Here is a 27,292-nt window from a genome sequence, read left to right on the forward strand (position 1 = left end):
CTACGCAAACGAGGTTTCTGCCGATGTACAAACCAAGCTAGACTTCTGACAATGGACTAAGCAAACAAGGCTTCTGCTGATGAACTAAGCAAACAAGGCCTCTGCCGATGATCTACGCAAACAGGGCTGATGGACTAAGCAAACCAGGCTTCTGCTGATGGACTAAGCAAACAAGGCCTCTGCCGATGATCTACGCAAACAGGGCTGATGGACTAAGCAAACTAGGCTCTACCGATGGACTTAGCAAACCAGGCTTAGTTGAGGGACTAAGCAATCAAGGCTTCTGTCAATACACTAAGCAAACAAGGCTTCTGCTGATGGGCTAAGCAAATTAGGGTTCTACCGAGGAACTACGCAAACAAGGCTTCTACCGATGGACTAAGCAAACAAGGCTTCTGCCGATGGGTTACGTAAACTAGGCTTCTGCCGATGTACAAACCAAGCTAGACTTCTACCGATGAACTAAGTAAACAAGGCTTCTACCGATGGACTAAGCAAACAAGGTTTCTGCCCATGAACTAAGTAAACAAGGCTTCTATCGATGGACTAAACAAACAAGCTCCTACCAATGGACTACGCAAACAAGGCTTCTACTAATGGACTAAGCACACTAAGCCTCTACCGACAGGCTAAGCAAACAAGGCTTCTGCCGATGAACTAAGCAAACAAGGCTTCTACCGATGGACTAAGCAAACCAGGCTTCTGCCGATGAACTAAGCAGACTAAGCTTCTATCGATGGACTAAACAAACTAGGCTTCTACCGATGGACTAAGCAAACAAGGCTTCTTCCGATGGACTAAGCAAACCAGGCTTCTGCCGATGAACTAAGCAGACTAAGCTTCTACCAATGGAATAAGCAAACCAGGCTTCTGCCGATGAACTAAGCAAACTAAGCTCCTACCGATGGACTAAGCAAACTAGGCTTCTACCGATGGATTAAGCAAAACAAGGCTTCTTTCGATGGACTAAGCAAAAAAAGGCTTCTGCCGATGAACTAAGCAAACTAGGCTTCTGCCGATGAACTAAGCAAACAAGACTTCTACCGATGGGCTAAGATAACAAGGCATCTGCCGATGGACTAAGCAAAACAAGGCATCTGCCGATGGACTAAGCAAAACAAGGCTTCTGCCGATGGACTACACAAACTAGGCTTCTGCCGATGAACTAAGCAAACTAGGCTTCTGCCGATGGACTAAGCAAACAAGGCTTCTGCCGATGGACTAAGCAAACAAGGCTTCTGCCGATGAACTAAATAGACAAGGCATCTACCCATGGATTAAGCAAACTAGGCCTCTACCGATGGACTACGCAAACAGGGCTTCTACTGACGGACTAAGCAGACAAGGCTTCTGCCGATGGACTAAGCATCCCTGAAAACTAATCCCTTTGGCTTGTGCTGGCTTCTTGCACATAGTTTCTTGCACTGGGGTCTATTCCCCGCCTTAACATACGAGATCCTTAGCAAGAGGGCGTATTTCACCGCTTATAAGTATTAGCATTTGCCAACTGTCACACTGCTGTGGCACTTCTTGTTTTGATCTCTATGGTGTAATCTTGTATTTAGATAATATATGGCATGCATTCTAAATATCCTGAAATGGTCTCTCGCTGAAGACAATTCACCTTTCACCCAGTGACGTCACCTGTGTGTTGTCTTTGGCTCATCTAAGATACCACCATCACTGTGGCTATCGCAGAGACCTATACGGTGTCATTCAAGAATACACATGCCCGCCTTCTTATGGGATGAGCTTTTCCCCAATGTTAGATGACAGAAGCAATGATCCTATTTGCAAGAAGACGCATTGCGTTTTTGATAAAATATGTTTACAGGGTATCGTACGTGAAACGCGTAGTTTTTTTCCCTTAATACATGATATGGCCTAACATATAGAAGTACAAAAAAGCTTCTATATGTAACATAAAAACAGATATGTCAAAGAACGAGAAAACAATTTCATCTTCCAGGAATATTTTATTCTTAATATCTCCTCTATTTTTGTGCATACTTTCCGCCAGTGGTAGGAAATATTCGGGAATGACGCCAACGACGTAGGATGGTCTCAGTATTATCATTGATGACGTCATAAATATTCCGCTATAAGTTAAGTGCCCTTCGGTAGCCCACAAGGTCTCAAATCTTTGGGCAAAGCCCATTTGGATCAACGAGCAAATGTTTTACTTCCAAATTCCAAAAAGGACAAGTGGCTGCATGTATCGTACTAAAATATTACAGCTGGTACCGTCTGCTATAAATAATTCAGTTCAACGTTCACCTGCATAAATCAACTAGCAAACGGTGGGGAGCAAGGCAAGCAATCGGTACGTCTTGAAAAAACTGGTCTGGTTTTCAATGTATTCCCACCGTTGAGGGGCATGCAAGAATATATATATATATATATATATATATATATATATATATATATATATATATATATATATATATATATATATATATATATATATATATATATATATTGTTGCATGTCTCTTGTCTCTTTCATGTTCTCTCTTGCATGTCACCAGTTTGTTTTTGTTATTTATAGATCTTTTTCTTTGGGAACTCGTGTCCAGGATTGTTTTCGAAATGGGTCATGCGATTATCGCCGTGGATATACTTGATGCTTGTGTGTGCACATTAGCCGTGGCAGAAGTTTGTTCTCTTGAAGTTCCTAGATAGTTTGAAGTGTAATTTGAAACTTGGAGGCTGTATATTCTGGCTACTGCACACATTTCGACTCTGGCCACTGAAATTTTAGCAGTATTCTCTGATGGATTGATAAGATAATAGAGAGTAAAGTCTGTAGTTCGAAGAATTGTAACATGGGATTGAAGTTTCACCGCAGACCCGCTCAACGCCCAAACATTCCTGATTCTTTGTGATTCGCTAGACTTTCTGTGACAAATCCAAACCAAACGATGAACTAGACAAAATTATCCCCCATACAAAACAAAGTGTCGCAAAATTTTCGGAAAGATTTTACATCTTCAGAAGCTTGGTTTATATATATCTAAGCATGAAAAAAGACATTGGTTCGTGCATGTATACCAGGCATGAACCAGATCAATAAGCGCAAGGTTAATTCGCAAAACCACATTCAATTCGAGAGAAACCACCAAACACTAGGAGAGTACATTAATGTATTGTAACACTCACAGCACAGAGAGTAAATCCAGAGTACAAGTTACGAAATTAATGCGGACTCATGCAAAGAGAAGCAGTGAACAGTTCCCAATGCTGTTGAAAAGACGCAAGGAATGAATGGAATCATTATCCAAATTGTGTACCAGTGCTAGCTTATAACTTGATTGTAACTGCTCATACATCCAAGAGACGATCCAATTCAAAACGACAAATATACAGCCCGACACAACAAATAAATAACGTTCATTCGGTGTGATTTGTCCTATCGACTCGTCGAATGAAAACTGACATAACATGATTCAATCTATATAATTCGACATATGTACATGTATGACGAATACCCTGAAAACACAAACAGTTGACAGCCGTGTCCGGAGTAATTCACCAGTCTTTTAAATCAGGTGGAGAAGTTGAGCGAGAGGTATTTATTTCGCCTTTTGTTTTATTACAATCAAATCTTATAGGCAATGAATTTTCATACAATTCCTTTTCCTGGTGTAAAGGATATGAAAAGGAAAACTGTTTTGCCTACCTGATCAATATCATTTCTTCTGGCGAAAAAACTATAAGTATATAAGAATTCTCTCGATTAGATGATGATGTGAATTGACAGCCAATTTGTACAGATTACGGCAATGTCAAAACCAGTCTAAACCTGACTGCATCTATCGACCTCGTCAAGGTGTGTGGAGTCTTTGATTAATGTGTTTACCAAAATTGTTTCAAGGAGTTCCTTTGTTTTAGGCTGTCTTCTTTTCTCAATAATATACAAAGCATGTGTCGTATATAAATATGTAATTGGAGAGAAGAAGAGCGTATAAATGACTTATGTTCGTCTTGCTCTTTAGTGCATATCTGATGTTAGTTATAAATATATATGCTAAAAGAGAGTTTAATACGTTTAACGCCTATTTTATCTATAACTCTATAACCTATTTTATGTCCAGTGGCACTTAGTGTAGAGAGGCCCGTGAGTAACCAGCCGATGATTGTGCTTTCCACAGGTTCTGCATGGTTCCCTACCACCATAATGCCTACAGTGCTGTGTGCTCTTGAGCACGATGTAAAATACTAGTCAGTTCAACAAATAAATAAATATAAAGCATACAGGAAAGAGAGTTCAACCTAAGCATCGACATTGCAATGTCAGTAGTGTGTTTATTGAGACTAATCATAACAATTTACGCTACAAAATTAAGTGTGATGCTTAAATGTAGACTTCATTGCTACAGAGCTATTTTACGGTCGGGCCGCTCAGAAGTGGATTTCCGTCGATTTATTTCCTTGCAAGAATATCAGAATATTTCTGATCGTAATTTTGATTTAGAGTCAACTGTTCCAGGGTACATACTGCTTTTGAAGCTGTAAATGTCAGCCATTTATGCCCATCCTACGATCCAAGAGTAAGGGAAGTGAGGACTTTTCTTTTAGCGTAAAAGGTTTATGTAAACATATCTGTATTGAACATGGTGTTGTGTCTAACACAAGTGCATAATTTCTTTACATAATAGATATTGTTACCCGAAAATAGTATACATTTTAAAGGTCTTTTATCTTGTGTTCTTTTTTGTTATGGTAGTTTCTGTTGTCAAAATTTTTTTGATATTTTTCCGCTCCTGTCGTCCTACTGCTCATCTGTGGTTCAATGGAACGAGTACAGTCATCCACAGCAAACATACGCTAAGTATAGGAATAAATCGATCTTTCTTGCTTTCAAGGCATGTATCACATGGTCCTTGTAGCAGAGAAGCCTTCACTTCCACGTGCAGAGTTATTACATTCACAGAAACCTTGTAAAAAAGCATCAATATAAACACATGATAGGCTATACTGCTGCATTTTTTTAAACTCACGCTATCGTAGACTAAATCTCGAGTTTCCGCCACATATGAAAAACAGCTGGCTTAATACGAACATTTCGCTGGAGTGGATAACTCGCCATGGAAGGCTTCGCCATTTGCTTTATTGGTGTTCGCAAGTCAAACTGGAGACACTGTGTCTGGTGAACACTTGGTGATGTTTTTGCCTCGACCAGAAGAAAATATGACATTGACATTTTGTCACAGAGAGTATATGTGTGACTGATGCCTACTCTCCGCTAATCACCGAAGCCATGCCATGGCGGTTAAATCCTAATGGCGAGTGGAGATCAGCGCCTAGCGTCGGTCTGAACCTGGAGTCAGTCACACGCATGCTGAGGACATTCATAGCCTAATCCTGCAGGATAATCCTTCTGTTTTTTTGCTGTTTGCTGCCGGCTATCGTTCTCCCTTACAAACTTGTGAAGGGGTGGCAGACGACGCGTCACGTGACCTTTTGGAAAGCTTTTAACAGGTGACTCGTTAGCGCTGGCTCTCCTGGCTTATGTCTTGATCCGATCGCTCTGTCATTATGCAGTAAAACAAGTTTCAGTGCGTTAAAACCAGGAAAGCATTAGCTATTGTCTGATCTTTCCTTCTTAATGACTTAAAATGAAACAATTTCAACAGGAGAGGATATTCACACCTATATCCTAACAGGCAATTAGGCGATGTGTAAAATCTGTCTGGAACGAGTCGAGCTGTGATGTAACCAAGTCTCTGGAACGTTTTATGGTGGACACTGTTTAACTGGTTTGCTAGCCACAGATGTGAATTGTTACACTACGTCTCTTACTGCAATATGTCTTTCTGTTCGTGATTCACTTCTCGTCTTAGGAAATTACGTCTCGCACTGTCTCCATTGCACCTACAGGTACGACGCCAACATTTTCATGCCATGAGACTGTGAAAGTCACACTGTCTCTATTGCCACCTTCCCGTGCGACGCCTTCATTTTCATATTATGGGGCTGCTCCTGTGACACTGTCTCTAATGCCCCCTACTGGGAGGACGCTTACATTTTCATGTTATGCGACTATACGTGTGAAACTCTCACAAGATGCCGTATTTCTCCAGTTACGAGTGACCTTTCGCCAGTTATTACACTGCCACGTCTTTTACCAGTGAGGTCGCGTGTTCGGATTCAGTTCTCCTTGCGTTTGCTGCAGCTTTGAGTTAAGTAGTTTGCCGTTTACCTTTGGAAGGTTGGTAATTTACTTCCGTGTCCATTAACTAAACTAACCGTCATAGTGTAATTGAAAACTACTTAAAAAACCCTTAAACAGTAACACATTCAAATACAAGTAAACATGTTTTTTCCTATAAAGTTAACAACTTGCAGGGGGCCTACTTGGCCGAGTTGCTTAGCATGCATGCAAGCGCGGCGCATGGACCCATTGATGTTGGTAAGAATTTAAGTCCAGCTCAGTCTGGCTACCTCTCCGGCCATACACGGGAAGGTCTGACATAAACATGCGGTTGGTTGAGGATTTCTTCCGGGCTCTGCCCGGCTTCCTCCCAAGATAATGCTGGTCGCTGTGGTATGAGTGAAATATTTTTGAGGACGGCCTAAAACACCAACCAAATAAATAAATAACAACGCGTAAGCTTGTCCTTTAAGAAACTTTTAGTGACTCATTCAAGGTATTCCAGAAGTGGACATTTTTTTCTAAAAAGGACATGATAGTTATGATTGAATACATGCTTAGCTGAGAGCGTGAAACGTCATAGGATTTTGGTTGATGGACTGTATGCCAATGTCCGATTTGAAGCCTTCATATTTCTCCCCGGACATGTACCCACAAACCAAATCTTTCAGTTTAAACAAATGTTACTGCTGGGCATTGTAGATGGGGCCATATGAATCTCCCAGATATTAGCAACGTTAATATGCGTATATAGGCCTACTATGACTTTGATGCGAGCTGTATGTTTCCGGTGTGATCAACATTTACTTATTCGCTATTATTCGGTATTGTATGTGCACGGGTGTCGTTAATGTCTGAATATTGTGTTGATTTCTCGACGTGTAAAACTGTTCCCCAATATATAAGTTGAACAGTCAGGAGTATGGCGTTAGGCGACAAGCAAATAAATGTGATGATCGAAAGCTCTGTATAGTAGAGGCTTGAACGGAGGATAGTCTTTAAACACGTGATTGAGCTATTGAAAGAAAGATGTCTAACGTCGTACGAAATAATATTTTTCTTACATGACAGTCATGTTTATGTGTACATGAAGCCGGGAACAGCCCAAAGAAAATCCTTACCCCTCGTCTTATGTCTGATAAAATCTTGATTAAAACCCGGTACGACAGCTGAATTTGAACCTGGGATTAGCTGAAAAAGGCAGCAGTTAAAACGAGATTCTATGCTGTCAGGTCTTGTTCAGAAAACTATAGATTAGAAACGCAGAAAGGACATGAGTAATTGGTTAGAGGCAAAATTTCTCTATATATTAAATATACAGGGTTAGAACAGCTGGTGGTATTTGAGATCGCGTTTATAAGTTCGCCTGTATTTGTCTTATCATTCTTAATGTTTATTGAGAACGGAACAAGGTAATATTTCACGGCATGAAGCCGCCATGGAGTTAAATTTTAATACGCGAACAGCACGAATTGTGCGCATGGCGGCGCTAATACAACCAAGGTCACAGTGTAGGCATTGTGTGCACACATCTTGTGAGGATTCTATATCTGAATTCGTGTCCCTATTTACCACTCTATATTAGGACCATGTTTCACGGTAAGATTATATGCAGTAAGCTCCGTAAAAAGCAAATCCGGGGTCCAATCTCGAACCTTTGCACTGCTTTGCTAAGCGCTCGTCATAGGAGGAATGTGCAAAGTACTGGATGGACTGGTGCCTGCACAATGTGGCTAGTGGGGGCGTGGTATCTGGTGTCTTCTGCAGGGCGTCCCAGTGGGCCAGCACTATAACTATGTAGGCATTGGGCCCTGCCTGCTATAAGAGCTAGTATTGTGGTCTTTAGAACAAAACACTAACTGAAAAAAAAAACATTCCGCATCTCGCTGAATACGTTTCACCATTTGCCTGTAGTCCAACGACCGTTACTGAACTGATTTTTTCTCTTTTAAGCAGTCGTTAATATTATATCGTTATAATGGCTATATTTTTACACATTTTAAGAAAACGTCATGCTAGTAGGGTGTATTTAACAAAAATTAGTCTGCATCCGCTCAGCATCATTTAAGCAAAATATTTAGCATCGTTACATTCCAAGCAAAAATGTTAAAGCTTGGTAATTAATCTACACGTTTGTTCTATCTCTTGTTTACTTCATTGTTATTTTAAGCCATACTCAAGAATATTTCATTTATAAATGTGATTTCGGTCACTTTTATGGTCGCAGGAACTTTCCCACGTGTGATGTACATAGTTGAAAGACCATGATGTTAACAGCACGTCATCCTTCTAGAATCTAGAATCTGTCACTTCCTCGCTTGGCGTTCAGCATGAAGGGGATAGTGCAACGACTGGTTGACCCGTATCAGTATAATGGCTCGGGCGGGGCGGCTTACTTGCCTTCGGTATGTCGTCTCAGTGAAGCAGCACTAAATAAAAGAGCGGTGGAAATCCGTCCTGTAACAAGGAGGCACATTACACGTACATGCACCCTAAGGATTCCTTCGTCGTCATATGACTGAAAAATTGTTGAGTACGACGTTAAACCCCAAGTACTCACTCACTCACTCCTTCTAGAATCTCGAAATCTTCTATGTTGGCACCACATTTAATGAATAAAAACATGAAAACTATTTAAAGTTACCAGGCCTTGAGGAAGCTAAGTCCTACGGCGGTATCCTAGGTCCTAGGCCCTGCGAAAATAAACTGGAATCAGAGAGAGTCCGTTTACAACTCTCCACTCAAAACGGCTGACTTCACCCTCTTCCTGATAGACAACATTCCTTCAAATTATAGTTTTGCTAATTCCCTATATCAAACCGAAGGATTCGGTTGACAGCGTGAATAGTAATTTAAAAACTCCACCTGTACGTTTGATAAAAAAAGAAATAGGCGTGAAACTCGCCTGTACAGAGAGTCTCTTATACTGGAGATGTCCTTGACAACCGAGGTGTCTGGGCCCTTGTTGAGAGCCGTGCTCCAAGGCAATGCTCGAGTACATCGAGTACACGTATAGAGCGGGCCTGTATTGATTCGCCCGCGCCGATCCGCTGAGTGGCGCAAGTCAGCCGTCAGGTGAAGCTTACACAGCCGCTCCCTTTCACTTCCTCGCGGAGCCCTCTGGTTACGCGACTCGCCTGGGCGCCCCGACAAAAAACAGTTGTCAGCAACACTTTAGGGGAAGTAGAAAATTGAAGATGCACTTCAGCATGGATCGTGCGTCACGCTTTTGCAGGTTTGATTACGTGCTGTGCCCATGGATTAAATGGGAATGAATCAGTCACACCAGAAACCGCCAGCATCTGGGCGAGTGTTTGATGTCGCTAAGAAAAGGTTATGTTGTGAATCGTTCGCGAAACGTTGACTAGAATCAAATCTGCTGACTAGTGGGCCCCGGTATTGGTGGAATATGCAAATTAGCCGTCTGTCTGGAAATAACCGAAAGTAAGCTGGAGGTTGCCTGTTAAAACCAATGCTAAATGCAAATGACTTTTGTGGTGTTGTCACCTTCTTCTGTACACAGAAAATACAGTTTTCTCGCAGCCTCTATTCCCGTTTTTCTAGCCTGTACCAAATTTAAACTACGTGAATGTGTTTTCTTCTCCTATAAGAAAGGCCGCGTGTGGCGAATGTTGAAATATTTCGCAGAAGAAAGATTTGATGTGCATGTTTTGATGTGAATTCGTCAGTGTGGATTTTTCAAGCATTCCCAACAAGCATTATTTTTTTTTTATTTTTTTGCCTTTGTCTTTTCTAGGAATATCTCCACGCTGGTTTGTAAGTGAGGTGTAGCTCCAAAATGACCACCATGTTGTGTCGTGACAGATTTGGTCTTTTCAAAGTGGACACCTACAAGCTGTTAACGTGTTCAATGTGCTATGCGTACCTGTTCCCGAATAGCTCTGAATTACACGTGGACTGGGCAGGAACACCATTTCGCCTGACGGCCATGAATGGTTCTAAGTTTGCACCTGGAACGCTGTATGCTCCCGACATACAGAACGTCAGTATCAGGTCGCTAATATGCTCTACTCTGGAGGACATCGAATGCTCTAACTGGATCATGTGCTGCCAGGATGCCATCAATTGCTGTGAAAGGCAGATAGCAATTGCAAAGCTTAGTGGCAATGCAAATTCTTCAAGTCCAGGTGTGACACCCAAATCCGCCAATTGTCCGATGACTTGGGATGGTTACGCCTGTTGGGATAGTGCCTCGCCCGGAACTCAGCTTTCTCAGTCGTGTCCTGCCTTTATTGATCAGAGTGACTCTACAGGTAAGGCAACTGTTTTTGTGAACTTTTCTCTAACTTTCTCTGTGTACACTATCTGTTTTTATTGTATACTGCCTCTTTACCTTATATATATGCTTCGTGTTGAATAAAATTACCACCTTCGATTTTTAAGAAACAGTTGCAATCAAAGCGCAACTGCGATGATTTTACACTTTTATACCTCCATAGTTTTTATTGGTAAGTGTTGACTGTTGTGATATGGAACGTTTACTATGACTGATAATTTTAGGTTTTTTAGCAAAATTATGCGAAAAGCGTTTTGTTTAGGTATGTAAAATCGTTGTCACAAAATGTATCTTTGTACAACTTATGATTGTGACTTCCTCTCCGACCGTACATGGGAAGGTCTTCCAGCAATCTGCGGTTGGTCGTGGGTTCCCCCCAGGCTATGCCCGGTTTCCTCCTACTAGAATGCTGGCCGCCGTCATATTAGTGAAATATTCTTGAGTACGCCGTGAAACGCCAATCAAATAAATAAACAGATATTAGTGTGACAGGCGATAAGTTGTTTCTTTCTTTGTGGATGATTGCGTATTCGTTATTTTACCAGATTAACTGGTTAATCGTTTCCGTTAATCTTCATTCCTCTATCGACAATTAGAATGCAATCAAAGATGTGGGACGTGTAGTATTGCAAACACTACGAAGGCAGATAATAGTTAAGAAAGGTTACGTGTAATTAGTGAGGAGTGATTCCTACCTGGCGGCTAGACCCTTTTATCTCTTAGGGGCCATGTGTATCCTTAAAACCGCCGTGTACCACAGGGAAGGCTTAGGACTGGCTTACTTCAAAGAAATAGGAGCTGAGTCCTAGGACTGAGGCGAATGGTCGCGTTTGAGGAGTGATTTGTGTTGGTGTAAATGTTACTGTGACACGAAAACCGATTTTAGTAAAACCACCTTCAGTAGATTTGCTATGTAAAGAAATCCGTTTCTATCAGCCACTCACTGAACTAACGCAGGTAATGAGCCTGATCCCATAGATTAAAGCGAGGTCCAAGACTTCTTTTTTCTTTCCTCACCTCTGATGTACTTTTGTGAAGCTTTACAAGCTTCAAATCGGCAATCGATTATTGGTATGATCAATTTAATTTTGCCTGTAGTTCATTTCGTGCACGCCATATCTGCATGCATCAGGGTTCTTGGGCAGATCGCCGCAGCACACAGAAAAGGTTCCAGGGTACGCGAGCCACTATATCAACCGTGTAATAAAGTATCGACTGTGCTGAGTATCAGTGCAGGAGCTTTAATATTATTCTGCTTGCTGTAAAGGCCATGTGGATATTACGCCAAACAGCATCTCGGGTTAGAAAGTGGAAAAACTGCGTTGCTTGGGGTTAGGTAGCACTTTCATACCGCTCTCTGTTTTTTCCCAGCGCCCACACTAACTATGCCAACAGCCTTGAGAATGTTAACAGCTCAATTTGCGAATTTACGTGGGTATTCCAAACAGATTTCAAAAATACAAACATTAACGGAATGCAAAATTGGTCGTGACGACACATGACCTTTCAAACGTCTAAAATATTAGGGATCTAGGACCGTAATTCGGTCCGTGTTCGGTTAGAAATATAGACAGATGGGGGTGGGGACACAGGCTGTAAGTATATAGATCTGGTGGCAGTCACGTAGTCAGGTTTAATGGCTTGTATTCAGTGCATTTATGGCGTGCAAACAGGCATCGTGAAAAAGGAAATTCGGGTGAATTTTGAATGATAATGCCAGAGAGCGTTGGTGTAATAGGATTCCCTATGTTTTATTGGCGAAACCACCATTCTTTACAACTAAAGCAAGTCATAAAGATCCCAGTCTAGCCACAGAAATATTTATAAACCGATTTTTGTAACCTTTTTAGGAAGGGCTTGTCGCCTTTAAACAAGACACATTCTTTCCACAAAAAAACACTTCCTAAATGTACGAGAATTCAAAATGGATACACAAACTTTGTGAGATTCGTATCACAGATTCAACATACTCTTCATGGTTTCTGAATATCCAGCAGAAAGCCAGCTTTGTGGAAGTCAAGACAGTTTTAATACTTTACGTTCTGAAATATCGAAAAGCCTCGATGTGTATTTTAATTAAATATACCAAATTTTAAAATGATCATAACCAGTTTTGTGGAGTCAATGGTTTATGTTTTTACTGTTTGTGGTAAGGGTTTTCCAGTTTTTAACTCATTTTTACAAAACATTCCTACCATCGGTATTCAAGTACTACTTCACAGTACGAAGTTCCATGTGTTTCACGGAACATTCTTGTGAGTATGCATGTAATAATTCAGAAATTATATATGGGGATTAAAAAAACATTTGACCCAGGAGCTCTCACCAATGTGGTCGCTGTGAGTTCAAGTCCATCTAATGCCGGTTTCCTCTCCGGTCGTAAGTGGGAAGGTCTTCAGCAACCTGCGGATTGTCGTGGGTGTCCCCCGGGCTCCGACCGGTTTCCTCCCACCATAATGCTGGCTGCCGTCTTGTAAGTGAAATATTCTTGAGTACGGGGTAAAACATCAATCAAATAAATAAATAAATGAATCAAAAAACATTAACTTGAATTCAGAAATCAACAATGTCAGAATTTAGAAATAGTCTTTATCATTTGAAGACTCTCTGAAAACGTAATTTCACTAGTTTGAGACCGACGTGTTTCAATTCATGCAGCGCAGTTTTTTTTTACTGTATTAAATGACACTATGAAAACACGCCAGAGTTGTCCTCAGATATCTGCTTACTTCCCCGTGCGTCAATTTGGCATCAAAATTCTGTGTGTGCCAGAATGTTCAATAAAAAAGAATGCTGAAATAACTTCACTACATAGGGATTAATTTTCTTCCAGCTGTTGGGCTACGTCTAACTTTGACCAACGATTGGTTATTTTCGGAAATAGTTTTCATCACCCTTGCAGGGAAGTTAAAAGAGATTCAAACTGGCCTTATCCGAAAGCTCATCTTACTTTATCTTTATCTTGTCTCCCTTATCTGTGTAACAGAGCAATGGTCTACTCTCACGCCGACTTTATGGCGATGCCAGTAATTGCAAGTCTGACATCTTAAACTATCCAGTCCCAGAAATCCACCATGCATTTCTACAACATGGCCTTAATCTATCAGGTCTGGATGTCTTATCTATATGGTGTGAAATCCGCGATTAGTTCAGCTTATACGTCATCATTCTTCCATTCGGGGATCTGAGTGATATATATGCTGTAGTTAACATTCATATCATAGTTTGGGAAAAATGAAAATGGGAAAATCTGTCATTTTAGTTTAATTTAAGTTATTTGTAAGATAATTTGTAAGTATCAGTGAAGATTTGAAAACATAAATCCATTTCGTGTTTCATATATCCAGCCTTAGTTTGTTGTCTGTCAAGGGGGTTTTCGTAATTAGTCTTGCTTTTATGGTTCTAAAACTCTCATTTTCGTTTGATGGACCGTGTAAGACTTTCAGATGTTAGTATAGTGTTGTTTGTATGAATGTAGGACCTAGTACAGGCGTTGTTTGAATGTCGTGTCTGTAAAGGCTGTTACGTCATTGTCCTACTTGGAACGGGTTTTTTGTGAATGTCATGTCTGATAAGTTCTGTACGTATTTACGAAATATGACACGGATTTTGCTCGAATTTACCGCCATGGCGGGACGTAATTGTCTAACATGGCACGCGTGCTTTTTGAATGTCCTGCCTGCTAAAAGTGGTACGTAATTGTCGGACTAGGCACGTGTGTTGTTTAAATGTCAGAACCTGGACGGGTGTTACTTGAATGGCGTCTGATAAGGGCAGAACGTAATTGTCGAACGTGGACACTGGTTATTTGAATGACGTGTCTCGTTAAGGGCGGTACACAATTTTGGGCCTGGTGCGGTCGATATTTGAATGGCGTGTCTGGTAAACCGTGGTACGTAATTGTCGGACCTGGTTAGGGCGTTATTTGAATGATGTGTCTGTTAAGGTCTGTACGTAATTGTCGGACCTGGACAGGTGTCACTCAAATGTCGTGTCTGGTAAGGGCGGTATGTAATTGTCGGATCATGTAAGGTTGTTATTTGAATAGCATGTCTGGCAAGGCCTGTACGTAATTGTCGGGACTTGTGTTTTGTGAACGGCGTGTCTAGTAAAGGCGGTACGTAACTGTCGGACATGTTGCGATTGGTATATGAGTCGCATACCTAGTAAGGGCGGTATGTAATTGTCAAACTTGACACGGGTGTTTTGTGAATGGCGTGTCTGATAAGGGTGGTATGTAATTGTCGGACTTGTCATGGGTGTTTTGTGAATGGCGTGTCTGATAAGGGTGGTACGTAATTGTCGGACTTTTCACGGGTGTTTTGTGAATGGCGTGTGTGATAAGGGTGGTACGTAATTGTCGGATATCTTGCGGTCGATATTTGAATGTCGTGTATGGTATCGGGCTGTGAGCCATTGTCGCACCTGGTGTGGACGGTACACAACTGTCGACCCCAAGTAGACGGTGCATAAATGTTGGTATACACGTAGGTGACGAGGACGAAAGTCGTACAGTTTAGAATTGTCCGAGCTAGCATTACTGTCGTATCAGGCGGGCCTTGAGGATAATTGCTCTTTTCAAAATCGTTAGCTCTTCTCAATTGAAACATGGTACATGGCTTCAACACGACAATTTACATTCAATTCTGGAGCCGTTTGTTCTTTGTTGGACGAGTTAAGTTTTTTCCTGTTGTGTACTTAGGCATATCTATTATTCTTGCAACTCAAACCGGTAGAATTCAGGAGTTGCGATATGCAAAAATGCTTGTCGTTGTCTTGTATTGATTTCCCTCGCATGCACGGAAAATATTTCGTCCAAGATGGCGGATAATTTGGATGTGGGCTTCGTAAATTTGTATTGTGTTAGTATGTATGACAACTTCACGGCCGTGTTTTGTTGATAAGATTTGTTGTGGAGATGCGTACATACTCTTTTATGTATATTAACCGATCGAAGACAATGATGCTTATCAATTATCAAAGAAGAACAAGATGGACTTACGTATATTAACTATGGTTTGAACTGATATCCGCCTGTTATTTATGCCAACGCGCAGCTCATCTAATCATAATGTCTGATTATGGTCTAAGTGGACTTAGTGGATTAAGTTTAATATTACAGATGATTGTTACGTAACCCAGACATCTAACATCTCTATTCATTTTATGAGTTTTCCAGAAATGATCTGCATTTGGCATGCCTGTGATTGAAATATCTCTCGGTATATGCTCTCAGTTTTTTAATACCTGGTGTGAAAGGGCGAAGAGACTAGCTGTTATGCTATCAGAGATGTTTCAGGAAATACAAACTGATTACGGAATGGAATTAAAACCGAGAGACTGTATGCTCTTTTGGCTATTAAGTTTCTGGTGGGCTAGAGGAAATTGATCGAGCCTTTCAAGATTTAATAATCACATTAAGATTAGCTTTAAAAAAAAGAAATATTTGCTTTTGTTGGCCAGAAAACTCATGGGTAAACGCCAAGTTGTTCTATTTGTGCTCCAATAGTTTCAGCTAATGGAAAGCTTCAAATCGAAGTCTCGAGTGCACAGTTTGCGTAATGACATATTTGACTTCTTCGACATCGCCTATCACCAACTGGGGTTTCCTTGAAAGAGTCTTTGGATAGATTTTGTTTTGTTTTCTGTTTGGATCGATGCAGTTTCCTGAAAACATCGTCTCAAAATTTCATTTAACCGCCATTCCACTAACTAGCTGAAATAACCACAGCACATGTGAGGTCTCCTGGGACAACCACATTTCCCGATGCCAAGGCGAAATATAATTAGCTGTGCAGACAATTTATTGTGCGACATTCCATTGAACTTGGCGTGTTGTCAACATCCATAATCTATTTTGCAGATGATCGAGTGCTTGGCTGTTTTAATAAAGTACATCTGTAATTTTTTGTTCTATTTTGACTGCCGCTTGAATAACTAATGCCCCTCCCCCCCAACCCCCCATACCGCCAACTCCCACTTCCCACCCCCCACCCACCCCGTGCAAGAGAAATGAAAGAAACTTGAGAGAATCGTCCTTTGGGAAAATCAGTTCACTGGGCATTGGGTATGAAAACAACTCCCTACGAAATTGGCTGGATATTGTTTTCTTGTGATTGTGTATTAAATGTGATGACAAGACTGCTCTTGGAGAAATTCCAGACTAGTGACATCCAGTGAATTGGAATTTATTTCTTGTGCTATTGTGCTAGAGGGTGGACAAGTTGATGCGGTTTGGACATATCCATAAAAAGTTAGGATAAAACTGAGGTAACATGACAAGAACCCGGTTTTCAACGGCTTTGTGTGACAACTTGCCATTATCGTTCCTTCTATTGTTTATTGTCTATGCTGTAGTGTTTTATAATCGTGTCCCACATAACGAGTTCAGGTGTAGCACTTGGGTAGCCCTGGATCGGCCAGTATTCCTTGGCTGGAATATTGTACAAGCTGCTTGCGAGTCCTTTACCTTTACATGCACAGAAAAGAATGGTAAAGTGTGTTTATACTAGATGTAGAGGTTGCGAATGATCTATTATTTAATCACTGTATCCACCTTTAATGATGAATTTAATAAGATATATTTAGGTGTACGTGAGCATATTGATTTTAAAGGCAGAAAGGAACCACCGAGAACGACTGATAGCTATCATGTTACTGGTGACAATGGAGGGCGCGGAAAATACTTCATTTCGTAAAGACCTAAGGAATGCAGACAAGGTCTTGGAATTCAGCGCATAGCAAATGTTGAATCTGCAGTTTTAAAATAAAATGTTACATTCCGGTTTCATGTTTTCAACCTTTGCACTGCCGTATACAGGCGGTATAGATAAATACTTTATACTTCTATAAAAGACTATATCGGACAGAAATGGTCTATACCAGAATTATTTCTTCTGAAAGAGAACAAAATGCGCTATATTTGAAAACAACCCCGAAATAGACGGCCACAGTTAAAACTGTCGCATAGATAAAGTCTGACAAAAGGATCATAGACCGCTAAATGATTGCAAGCAGGAACTGTATTGCAGCGGCCACTACTGTCCTTCTTCACTGGACAGCTTGACTGAAGCACCCGGATGTCGTTCGTTTCATTGACGCTGATGTAATGCTGAAACCGAGCTCTTGAGAGCGATCTGAAGGGTATGCCACAAAAACTGCGGCGGGAGCTTTTTAAAACTGCGGCGGGAGCTTTTTTAAGAAAAGACGTCTGAAGGCGAACTTTTTGCTGTATGAATTACCCATAGTTGACTTAATTAAACCCGCTTCTCACGGATTTGGGCCTCCAGAGTATGGTTGACAACAGCCACTTCTTTCAGAGCATAAAAGGACATTTATTCTCCGTTGAATTTTCAAGAGGTATTGCGTGAGTCTCTAGCAGATAGCTCTGTACACCTGTCTCATATATTTGTACGGTCTAGACTGCGATGCACTCGATTTAAAGTTATAACATTAAATAAATCACATTCGTATGTCAGCCGTGTGCGAGCACCAAATATGATTGTCACGCTGGCAGTATGTTTAGCTAATTTTTTTATGGACAGGCGATATTGTATACATTTAAGATAGGGAGCAAAGAACAGACATTGCATAATAATAATCGACGGTACCAGTTTGAATAACAAGAAAACACAAATAGCAAATTTACATTCATACTTATATATAAATTATTATGTTTTTATGTAAAACGGTAGCGGATTGTGGCCTCACAATGACTACTTGACGTGCTCAGCTCTATTGTCTGACAACAAACCTTCAAGGACTCCCAGTATTTATGGGTCATTTCCGTTGTTGTCGCGTGCTTTTTATGTAGTCTTACATTAAGTTCACGGGATGAAAACCACTCACCATTCACAAATATGACATATGTCACAGGTTAAAGAGTTCACTATGCAGCATGTCGTGCTCTACGTCGGTGGTTTACTCTGGTTTGCTCCACCAGCGTCCATCGTACAAAAGCAAGTCAAATACAAAAGGTAGATCAAGACCCGATATGAAGAATCAAACTACCTAAATACTGACACGACAAAAAATATCTCATTGGTGAGGAAATAAAGGAAAATCAAAAACACGGTAAATCATGACAGCGATTGTCTACGGTCATGTTACTGCAGTGACTGAAGTAAAATTAAAGCTTTAATTTCTGCGTGTTGAAATTAAGACCGCAAATTACATGTAGTATACGTGAATGCAATGTGTAGCTGAGCGCCAACCCGTAGTTCTATTACAAACATGTCCTCAGGGTATATTCTAAGCAAATTCCAAGACCAAAGAACGGTGGCTTGGCAATTTTATCCTCAGGACCCAATCTTTGCCCGAAGACCTCGTTTTCATTCCATCTTGCGTGGATAGGTCCGTTAAGCGAAGCTAGCAGACAACGTGCTGTCCCTGATGGGTCGCGCTAAGACGAATTAGACAAGGTATGGGCGGGATGGTGATAAACGTCGACGGTACGTCGCTGGTACAGTCTACAGATCCAGTGCGAATTCATTTAAATGATCGTATTGATACCCAGCGTGGACGGCCCCTAGCTTCAAACAGCCTTAGCTTCGAAATGGGTTTACTACACAGAGCGTCAGTTAAACTAATCTCCAGACGGGTATGACCGAAACCTTAGGAGAGATCAGCCGTGAAGAAAAGTTGTTAAACTGATTAGTGTCCACTCAGGCGGGACCCATCTGACTAACGCTGGCGGAACCGTTTACGTTCGATGAACTATTAGTTACAGACATATCGGTCCGCGCGGCCGTTCTGCCGTCTTAACACGCGATTAAACAGCATCTATCGTCCATTCAAAACACGGACAAACACTGACCAGTTAGCCAACCGTTACTTAGTGTGTGGTCACGACTTGATGCCGATAATCTGGACGCCTTTCCCGATGGAGCGTACTGTTATTTATGGTGCGTTAAATAAGGAAACCGATTCGCACTCTGGACAGGCATGCCGTGATACTGGGTATCTATTATCTAGTAGGCCTACTAGTTCACTCACTCATTTGTGGCATACAGGTGAAGTTAGCAAATGGTCTGTTGTAATCTGTGAAATCTGGCAACTTGTTAATTTACCACAGTTATGATTTTACTGACTTTTCATGCAAGTACTTAAATAGCACTATAATTCTTTACAATATCAACAGTTATGTACACTTACTCTGAAATCAGTACTTGAGCAATTAGTACACAAGTTTCTAGATACAGTTTGCCATAGTCCTTCCGATGGGACATTACAATTCTTTCGATGGCCCAGGTTAATACCTATAAGAGAAACTGAGGCCTGTTGCTTATTTGATTTATTTATTTGTTTGATTGGTGTTTTACGGCGTACTCAACAGTATTTCACTTATACTAGGGCGGAAAAGGCACGATCATCCGCAGGCTGCTGACAGACGGCTAGAGAGGAAGACAGCATGAGCTGTTGCTTATTTGATTTGCGCGTGTTATTAAAGGGGCAGCTCAGCGTTGTGCAGCTGTTAACGTACTGTGATAAACTCCAGTGTCACGTTCTGTGAGACAGTGTCAGAAGTTCTGATATATTTATATTTAGACTGTAATCCTTTCTCCCGAAGTGCTAACACCGCAACTAAAAACCAACTAAGCACAGGCCAGTCACTGATTTCAGCCAGCAGGGATGCTGATTAGATTAATGTCGTAGATTTGAATCCGCAAATAACATTTAAAGCAAAGAATATTAGACGACTTGTGGGTGAATTTATCGACAAATTTCAAAAGCATTAATCGTGATCAGAGAAATGTGATGTAATGTGATCAAAATTTCACTGATTTCATTAACAAAATTGAAAACGAAAAAAGTAAAATCCTGCGGATTTATGAACAGGGAAATAAGAGAGCCGAATCAAACGTGCCAATAAATTATTGTTCCGCCTTTCAAGTGATTAATATCTTTATTTCAATTTCCCCTATCGACTCTAATGAGGCTCAACTTGCCTGACAGGCATGGCTATTTCATGGCAAGCCACAAACACATAGCAAATTGACTTTTGTTGTGAGCGAAGTGTATACGATGTGTAGTTCTAGTCGAATCAGGCGGAAAAAGGTGTCTCCATACAGTCACGTTTTACATTATTGAAATGATTTCCTTTATGGCATGACATATCCTGGTTGACTGGGTCGATGTTTCCCATGTTCGGCAAGGTCCTCACAGTCGATTCTACATTTGAATTGTTTCACAACTTCAGTGGTAGTGGTGTCATTTAATATTTTAATATTTAATACTCCTATCAGAAGACATAGAGGCTAGCGTTATTTTAGTCGGGTTTAGAAATGCCTGTATGGTTTTGTTTTATTTTAGAAGTTCTCACTGTCGCATCGAAAACCAGTTACTGTCTTTGGGTTAAAATGTGTTCGCGTCGCGATATATCTGTAATATCGCTAAAATTGGCGTTGAATGATATTCATGAATTATTTATGTCATGATCTGAATCGTCCAGAATCCTAAATGTACATGACAGGATGGATGAGTATCAACGACAGAGTGACGAGGGAACCAACAGACCTATTGTGTTTGTTTGCAACCGACTTAATGTCGCTCTTTTTATGTCATTCTTTTATTCACCAACTTTACAGCATTTAAAAAATAAATGATTACATGTAAACATAGTGAGGGATCGAATCAACAGGAACGCTTAAAAATTTGCAAAGAAGGTCAGTTATGATAACTCGTTTTACGCTAGCGGGCTTGAAAATCGAGGAACTTGTTCTATACGAGGCTAATGAAATTATTGAATGACATAAACTGTTGAGTTGAACATCACATGAAAAAGGGAATACAGTGGATGAGTTTATTTACTTTTTGATTATTTTTTCTTAATGCCGAAATTATGGATTTGTGCGAAGGTGTCATTTTACTTCATTCTGTTGAACAGCTGTGTTTAATTGTGTGTATAGCTAAGGCTGTGTGGAAAATGTCATTTCTGGCACACGACGACTGTATCTCTTTGTGACTTCCCTTGTATCTTCCGCATATTTGCATGGTTGCCTCAACTCCTCGATCCATCTGGTGGACGCCTTAACGACTCGCACACCTCAGAACTTGTAATACGATTCTGATTCCCAAAGTTTTATTGATTATTGATTGAAAGTTATTTGATTAGTGATAAAGGTCGTATTCAGTTAAACTCAATAAGTTGGTGACATAAACAGTTACAATCAAGGCGAAACCGATAAATCTTTTGCAGGATTCCCACTGCTCTTTTATCTCGTGCTGCTTCAATGAGAAAACTTAGGGCAAGTTGGCCCCCTCACCCGAGCCATTATAGTGATACGGGTCAACCAGGCGTTGAACTATCCCCTTAATCCTGAACGTCAAACTTAGGTGTGACTCGACCCAGGTTAGATCTTGGATCTACCTCCCTCTAAGCGGACGCTCAACCAACTGAGCTATCGGGGTCATCATTGAAAAACTGTTGACTGATTCTGTTTCCATGAATCTCTTCTATAATTCATTATATTGATTATGATTCATTTTTATATAGTTTATTTATTCTTTGTGTTGAACTTTGTTTTGGGACAAGGTCTTTCCACTACTGACCCGCAACGTCTAATTTCGTTTGTATCAGATATACCAATGTGTGTCTGTTTCGACACTTAGATTCAACACCGTTTGAATTACATTCAAAGCGAAATTGAGATACTATTATATATGGAAGCCGATATAGCCTACATCGTACCGTCACGAAGAGATGACATGATGCTAGCATCGTATCATCGTTTCGCGTCTTGCCATCGCTTCATTTCATCGTGTCGCATCATTCGTCTCTTCGCTTCGTACCATCGTCCCATCGCCAGGCTTCTGTACTTCCTTGAATGGATGAAACCTGATTGCCTTGTCTCACATAACCGCCTTTGGCAAGTAACTATTTTGTCGCATTTGAATCACAGATTTTTACAAGCCGATCAAACTTTAAGTGTGGACAACTAGTTTTAGCCTATTAAGCTATTGTAAAACATCCAGGCAGCCACAGAAGCGCTGTCGATCACTTATTGCCGTTAGGGCCGAAGAACAAGACTTTACACAAATAGGTTGTGAATTGTTTCACAAAAAGTCAGGACAACTTCTATATACGAGCATAACACGTGTAGGCATGTGTTCAGCAAGCTTCCAATCCATTAGTCAAGATTTAGATTTCATAGTAATACGGGTAACGTCTCTAAGTATTACAGAAATTGGTCTTTGGGAATGTGACTTAGGATATTGATTTTTAGGGCCAGAACTGTGATATTGAACTGCTTTTACTGGATACACGTCATTTATAAAAAAACAATATGATATATTGTAATTTAATATGTTTGAGTGTTTTGCAGTATAGCTGATCCACAGCAAAACTTTCTGTTATCTTGCTCTGTATAAAGGACTTTAGGCCCTATGTTACAGTTAGCTGGTACACTTTCAAGTTCCATTTTGAGTATCACGTATTACATATGCTGAGGATCTAGTACAATTGATCTGTAACTCTGCTCATAATTGTTAAAGTTTTTATACGGAAGAGAGCGGGGAATCCCCTTCTTCTGGCTCATATTTGTTGATGTTCTGGCCGTTCGACATTTCATTCTTTTTAATCTGTATAATATTTGTCTGGTTTTGTGTGTACAGAAAGTGACGAGCTGTTTCCTTTGTCAAAAGTCGGCCCACAATAGCATTAGTGTTTTATCCTCTTTTGTTGCTCGGAGTTTGTTTGGTGTTTTGATAAAGGGGAGACAGAGTTGGAATTTACAGATTAAAACGATCTTGAGATATACATGTATATGCTTCTCTTATCTCTGACTTCCCGAATACTCCGTTTCAACAATGTGATAAAGACGTTTAAAGATTCAACATGATCATTCCGCTCGATTTACAAAATTTGAACTATATAGGTGGTTCCACGCAAACCGTTCCCTTTAAATGAAGACGACATACATTACGGATGTTCCGATGTTACACCTGGATATGCTGACATGTAGAAAGCTCATGTCAGCTAACACAAAACCAACGCTGGTACTTCAGCTAAGAAATATTCATCCTTCTTTATGTGTTTTGATCTCATACTCACGAAATTTACACGAACACCATGGTGGACAGTTTTATTGGTGTAGGGCAACAGGGAGCCCACAGTAAACTACCAACCCTTGGCAAGTTACCGACGAAATTTCTCACATTTGACTCATAAATATGTTCACCATATTGACGGATGAGAGATGATGCTTAACATACGTTAATCTGCTCTGGTGCCGACATAATCATCATTAGGCTTTTACCTCCACCAATATCCCACGAACAATGTGAAAAGGGGACCCACCTATTCTTTCCACGTACCTCGTGTGTCCCAGCAACTCAAAAACGAGCGTCTTTGTAACTCGACCAGCTAAGAAATATTTTTAAAAAAGCAGACCTCTCATTCCCATTTTGACACAGCAGCTTTGCTCGACATAATTTTAAAACATTAGCATTTGCATTGCTATTAAGAGGAAGACACACAAGGAGATCTAGAGATGATGTCTGTAAAGCTAATCGTAATTGATTTTTGCATCAGACATTCTTAAGTAGGTTCGTCTTTTTGACTGGGATATGGAAGTAACTCCATGACAGTTCACCTTGAAAGAGGGTTAAGCACTTATACCAGCAGGGAATGTTTCGTGTAAATAAGATACCATACGGTTACTTCATTTTTGATCTGGAATTTTCTTTCGGAGGTAGGTACGGTATAGTCCTACCACACGGTAATGAATGCGGTAGCATTGATCTTGTCGAATGTTGGGAATTTTTTACTATGAACTCCTTGATTCAGTAATTGTCACTAGTCATTCAGTATCTAAAGGCTGCCTGATTGTACCACAGGATGCATATCACGATGCATTTACCACAATGATCTGCTAAAGGCTGTGGATATATATTGTTGTTTTACATCAGTTGTTTTCCTGTATTGAAGGTTGACATTTTCGGCTTCCACGTAGTTGTGTGTTAATAACACGTTTTGAATAGATGTAATATCGCTATATAGTGCGGCGTATAACCCTCATTGATCACCATAATGTAGGCCTCAGCCAACAATCAGGAACATTTTTGCACGTTAGCATATGAGCGTACCACATACATAACTTTGTGGAAAATTTATTGAAAACATGCCTCATGGAACTGACGTTGATTTTTAGTGAAAAATTACCTCAATACACTTTTAAATCCTTACTGTGTAATTTACATCTTCTTCCCCAGAATGCGACTGGGTTAATTCCGTGGATCACGGACATCCACCCAATAACGTTAGAGCAGCGATCGTTGTTTGTGAGCATCCAAGCTGTCTCAAGCATAATGGCGTCCCCGACAGCAGCGTGACCCAAGTATGGGTAAAACGTTTATAACTTTCCTCCAGCGTGAGAAAGACTCTCTGGCAACGATCACCTGGGAGTCTATCTCCTACACAGAACCAGCGGGGAAAGAACACCCTGACAAAAAAAATCAATCTTGACTGCTTACATCATGACAGTGATTTGGTGATGACCCTCTTCCGCTGTCTTACTATAAATAGGCGATCGATATCGTAGAAATAGCTCCTCTCAGTCGGCCCAAACAACCAATTATTTAACACTGAGAAAAAAGTTCATCTTATGAGGAAGATAGAGTAACTTTACCCCACAAGGGCAAACCAGGTAGAGAAAATTGGTATAATGTTGTTGTGTATAGGCGTTTCGCCATTTATATGTGATTTTCTTAACTGATTGCATTGGGAAAGGATTGTTAAATGAAAGCTTATCATTTATGGTGCTCATTTATATAAACCGGTAAGCTGACAGGGCTTTGTTGTCCACTTGTAGTCTATAATCGCCACGATGGATTGTTACCTGATTGTCAGAATCCCCACCTGAGGGACCCGTAGAATTAACTCAAGTGTAATCATATTCGAAATATCTGAACTATTTGACTTTATGATCGGCGAAATCACAGTATCCAGTGATGTGAAAACAGACTGGCTGATGTATTGCATAGTCAGAAAGCGTTGTTTCGCTCTGGCAGTTTACTTAAAAGGGAGGCATTTTTAAACACCACAGCTCGGAGAGCTCGTAGTTGCGCTCGCACGGCCGTTCTCCAAACGTATTTTATATCCGCGAGTTGGCTTTGATAACATGTAGGCGATGAAATTTATCGCCCACTATCATGTCGACACATTTATCTCCACATCATTAGATCCGGTCAATTATAACGAGGTCTACGAATTTCTAGTGCGGTTGTTCATTATTTGTGATCGTGCGCCGGAACTTCGGATACAAGCTTAACGATATCCAATTTGCCACGCATGGCAGGCGGACAAAGAAAAAATATGCTTTCTGAACACTGCCAAGTTGAATTGTTCAGTACTTTTTCTTATGACTTGGTCCGTTTTTTTCTCCTTTTGTACGAAGTGCAGGTGAAGATGAAAATGGCAACACAAGAACAGATGGTCAGTGATTGGACGGTTCGCACGCAACCAGTAGATTATAGATAAACTGAAGGAAATGTGGGTAATGGGCGAAGCTTGTTCCGATTAGCCCACACCTCAGATACGGCTATGTGAGCTGAAAAGGAGTCACAAGTAAATGGTGTCCGATAACTTTTCGCTGACATGATGGCGGCTGACAAGCACAAAGTGAAATGGTCTACACTACAGAAGTGCTTTGATAGCTTGTTGTCCTGAGGGCATGGCGTTCCACTGGTCGGCTCTTCTAAGAGTCCCAAAGACCAAGCATTGACCTCTATACATAAATAGGGTAGCATGGCTCTTAACACATTATTTCTGATCACTTCCGCAAATTACCCTTATCTGCTCGGTATCTATTGGGGAGCAGAAGCCTCACACCAATGTGATGACTGTGAGTTCAAGTCCAGCTTATTGTCGCTTACGCTCCTGCCGTTCGTGAGAATGTCTGCCAATAACATGCCGATGATTGTGGGTCACCGCCGCCCCCGGGAGCTTTTCCCGCTTTCCTTCCATCATATTGCTAGCCGCCGTAGTATAAGTGAAATATTCATAGTACACCGAAACAAAAACTAATCAAATCATTGTGTTCGCCAAATCGAAACGACCGTAAAGCATATCGTTACGAATCATTGAAGTCGTAAATGAAACGTTGTTCCTGGATAAGATTGCGTTAGTGGTTAATTTGCCAAATGAATGAATGAACGATTGTGACTTATATTCCCACCTCGGCAATATTACAGCCATATCAGTGCGAAATTTCCTACTACTCCCATCCTTTAAATAATTTCTAATCAATCCCATTCATCAACGGTGAATTTCGAGATTCCCTCGCTCATGTTATTTATGGAGCCCTTTTGGCCATGACACGTGACCCCTTGGTGAGCCTTTAGATCGTTTCGGACCATATGTCCAACCAATCCCACTTGCAAGATGGAACATGGCATGTGTAGAAGTCTGTCAGTAACTTACCAAAGATTGGTGGATAAGCATATACAGTACAGCTTTCTCCACACATAAAACCTATTGCGTTAAGTAGCAACAATAAAATATATAAATACGCCGTTAAAATTAACGTGTTACATATTACACTGAAAAAGATCATAAAAGAACATATAGCACTGAAAAAAGGATTGACTGCATTTTTCAAAAGGTGTTCATATTTCAACTCCATTAAAAATGGTAATCTTTTTTAAACTCTGTTTCAAGTGTTTGTTCAAAGATTAACCAACTTTGAATGGATTTGGAATATTTGTTAAAACAGCAACACTTTATATAAGTTGTCATATAACTCTTATAAGTGCGAACATTCTTTGTGATCTTTATAGTGTTAAACGTAACACTTTAGTTTTAAGAGCGTAGGAAATAACTTTTATAGGGACGAATGATAACCA

The 27,292-nt window shown here is 40.6% G+C and overlaps 1 protein-coding gene across 2 annotated transcripts in view; it reads left to right on the top strand.

Moving 5' to 3' along the window:
- The window catches only part of LOC135477673 (calcitonin gene-related peptide type 1 receptor-like), a 67,282-nt gene that overhangs the window by 15,337 nt on the left and 24,653 nt on the right, over nt 1–27,292 (top strand). For both annotated transcript variants that reach the window (XM_064757856.1, XM_064757857.1), the window contains exon 2: nt 9,911–10,427. In XM_064757856.1, coding sequence (XP_064613926.1) covers nt 9,953–10,427 — 475 coding nt within the window. In that variant the 5' untranslated portion in view covers nt 9,911–9,952. The remainder of the gene's footprint in view (nt 1–9,910; nt 10,428–27,292) is intronic.

This window comes from Liolophura sinensis, chromosome 11, assembly GCF_032854445.1.
Source record: "Liolophura sinensis isolate JHLJ2023 chromosome 11, CUHK_Ljap_v2, whole genome shotgun sequence".
Lineage (NCBI taxonomy): Eukaryota > Metazoa > Mollusca > Polyplacophora > Chitonida > Chitonidae > Liolophura > Liolophura sinensis.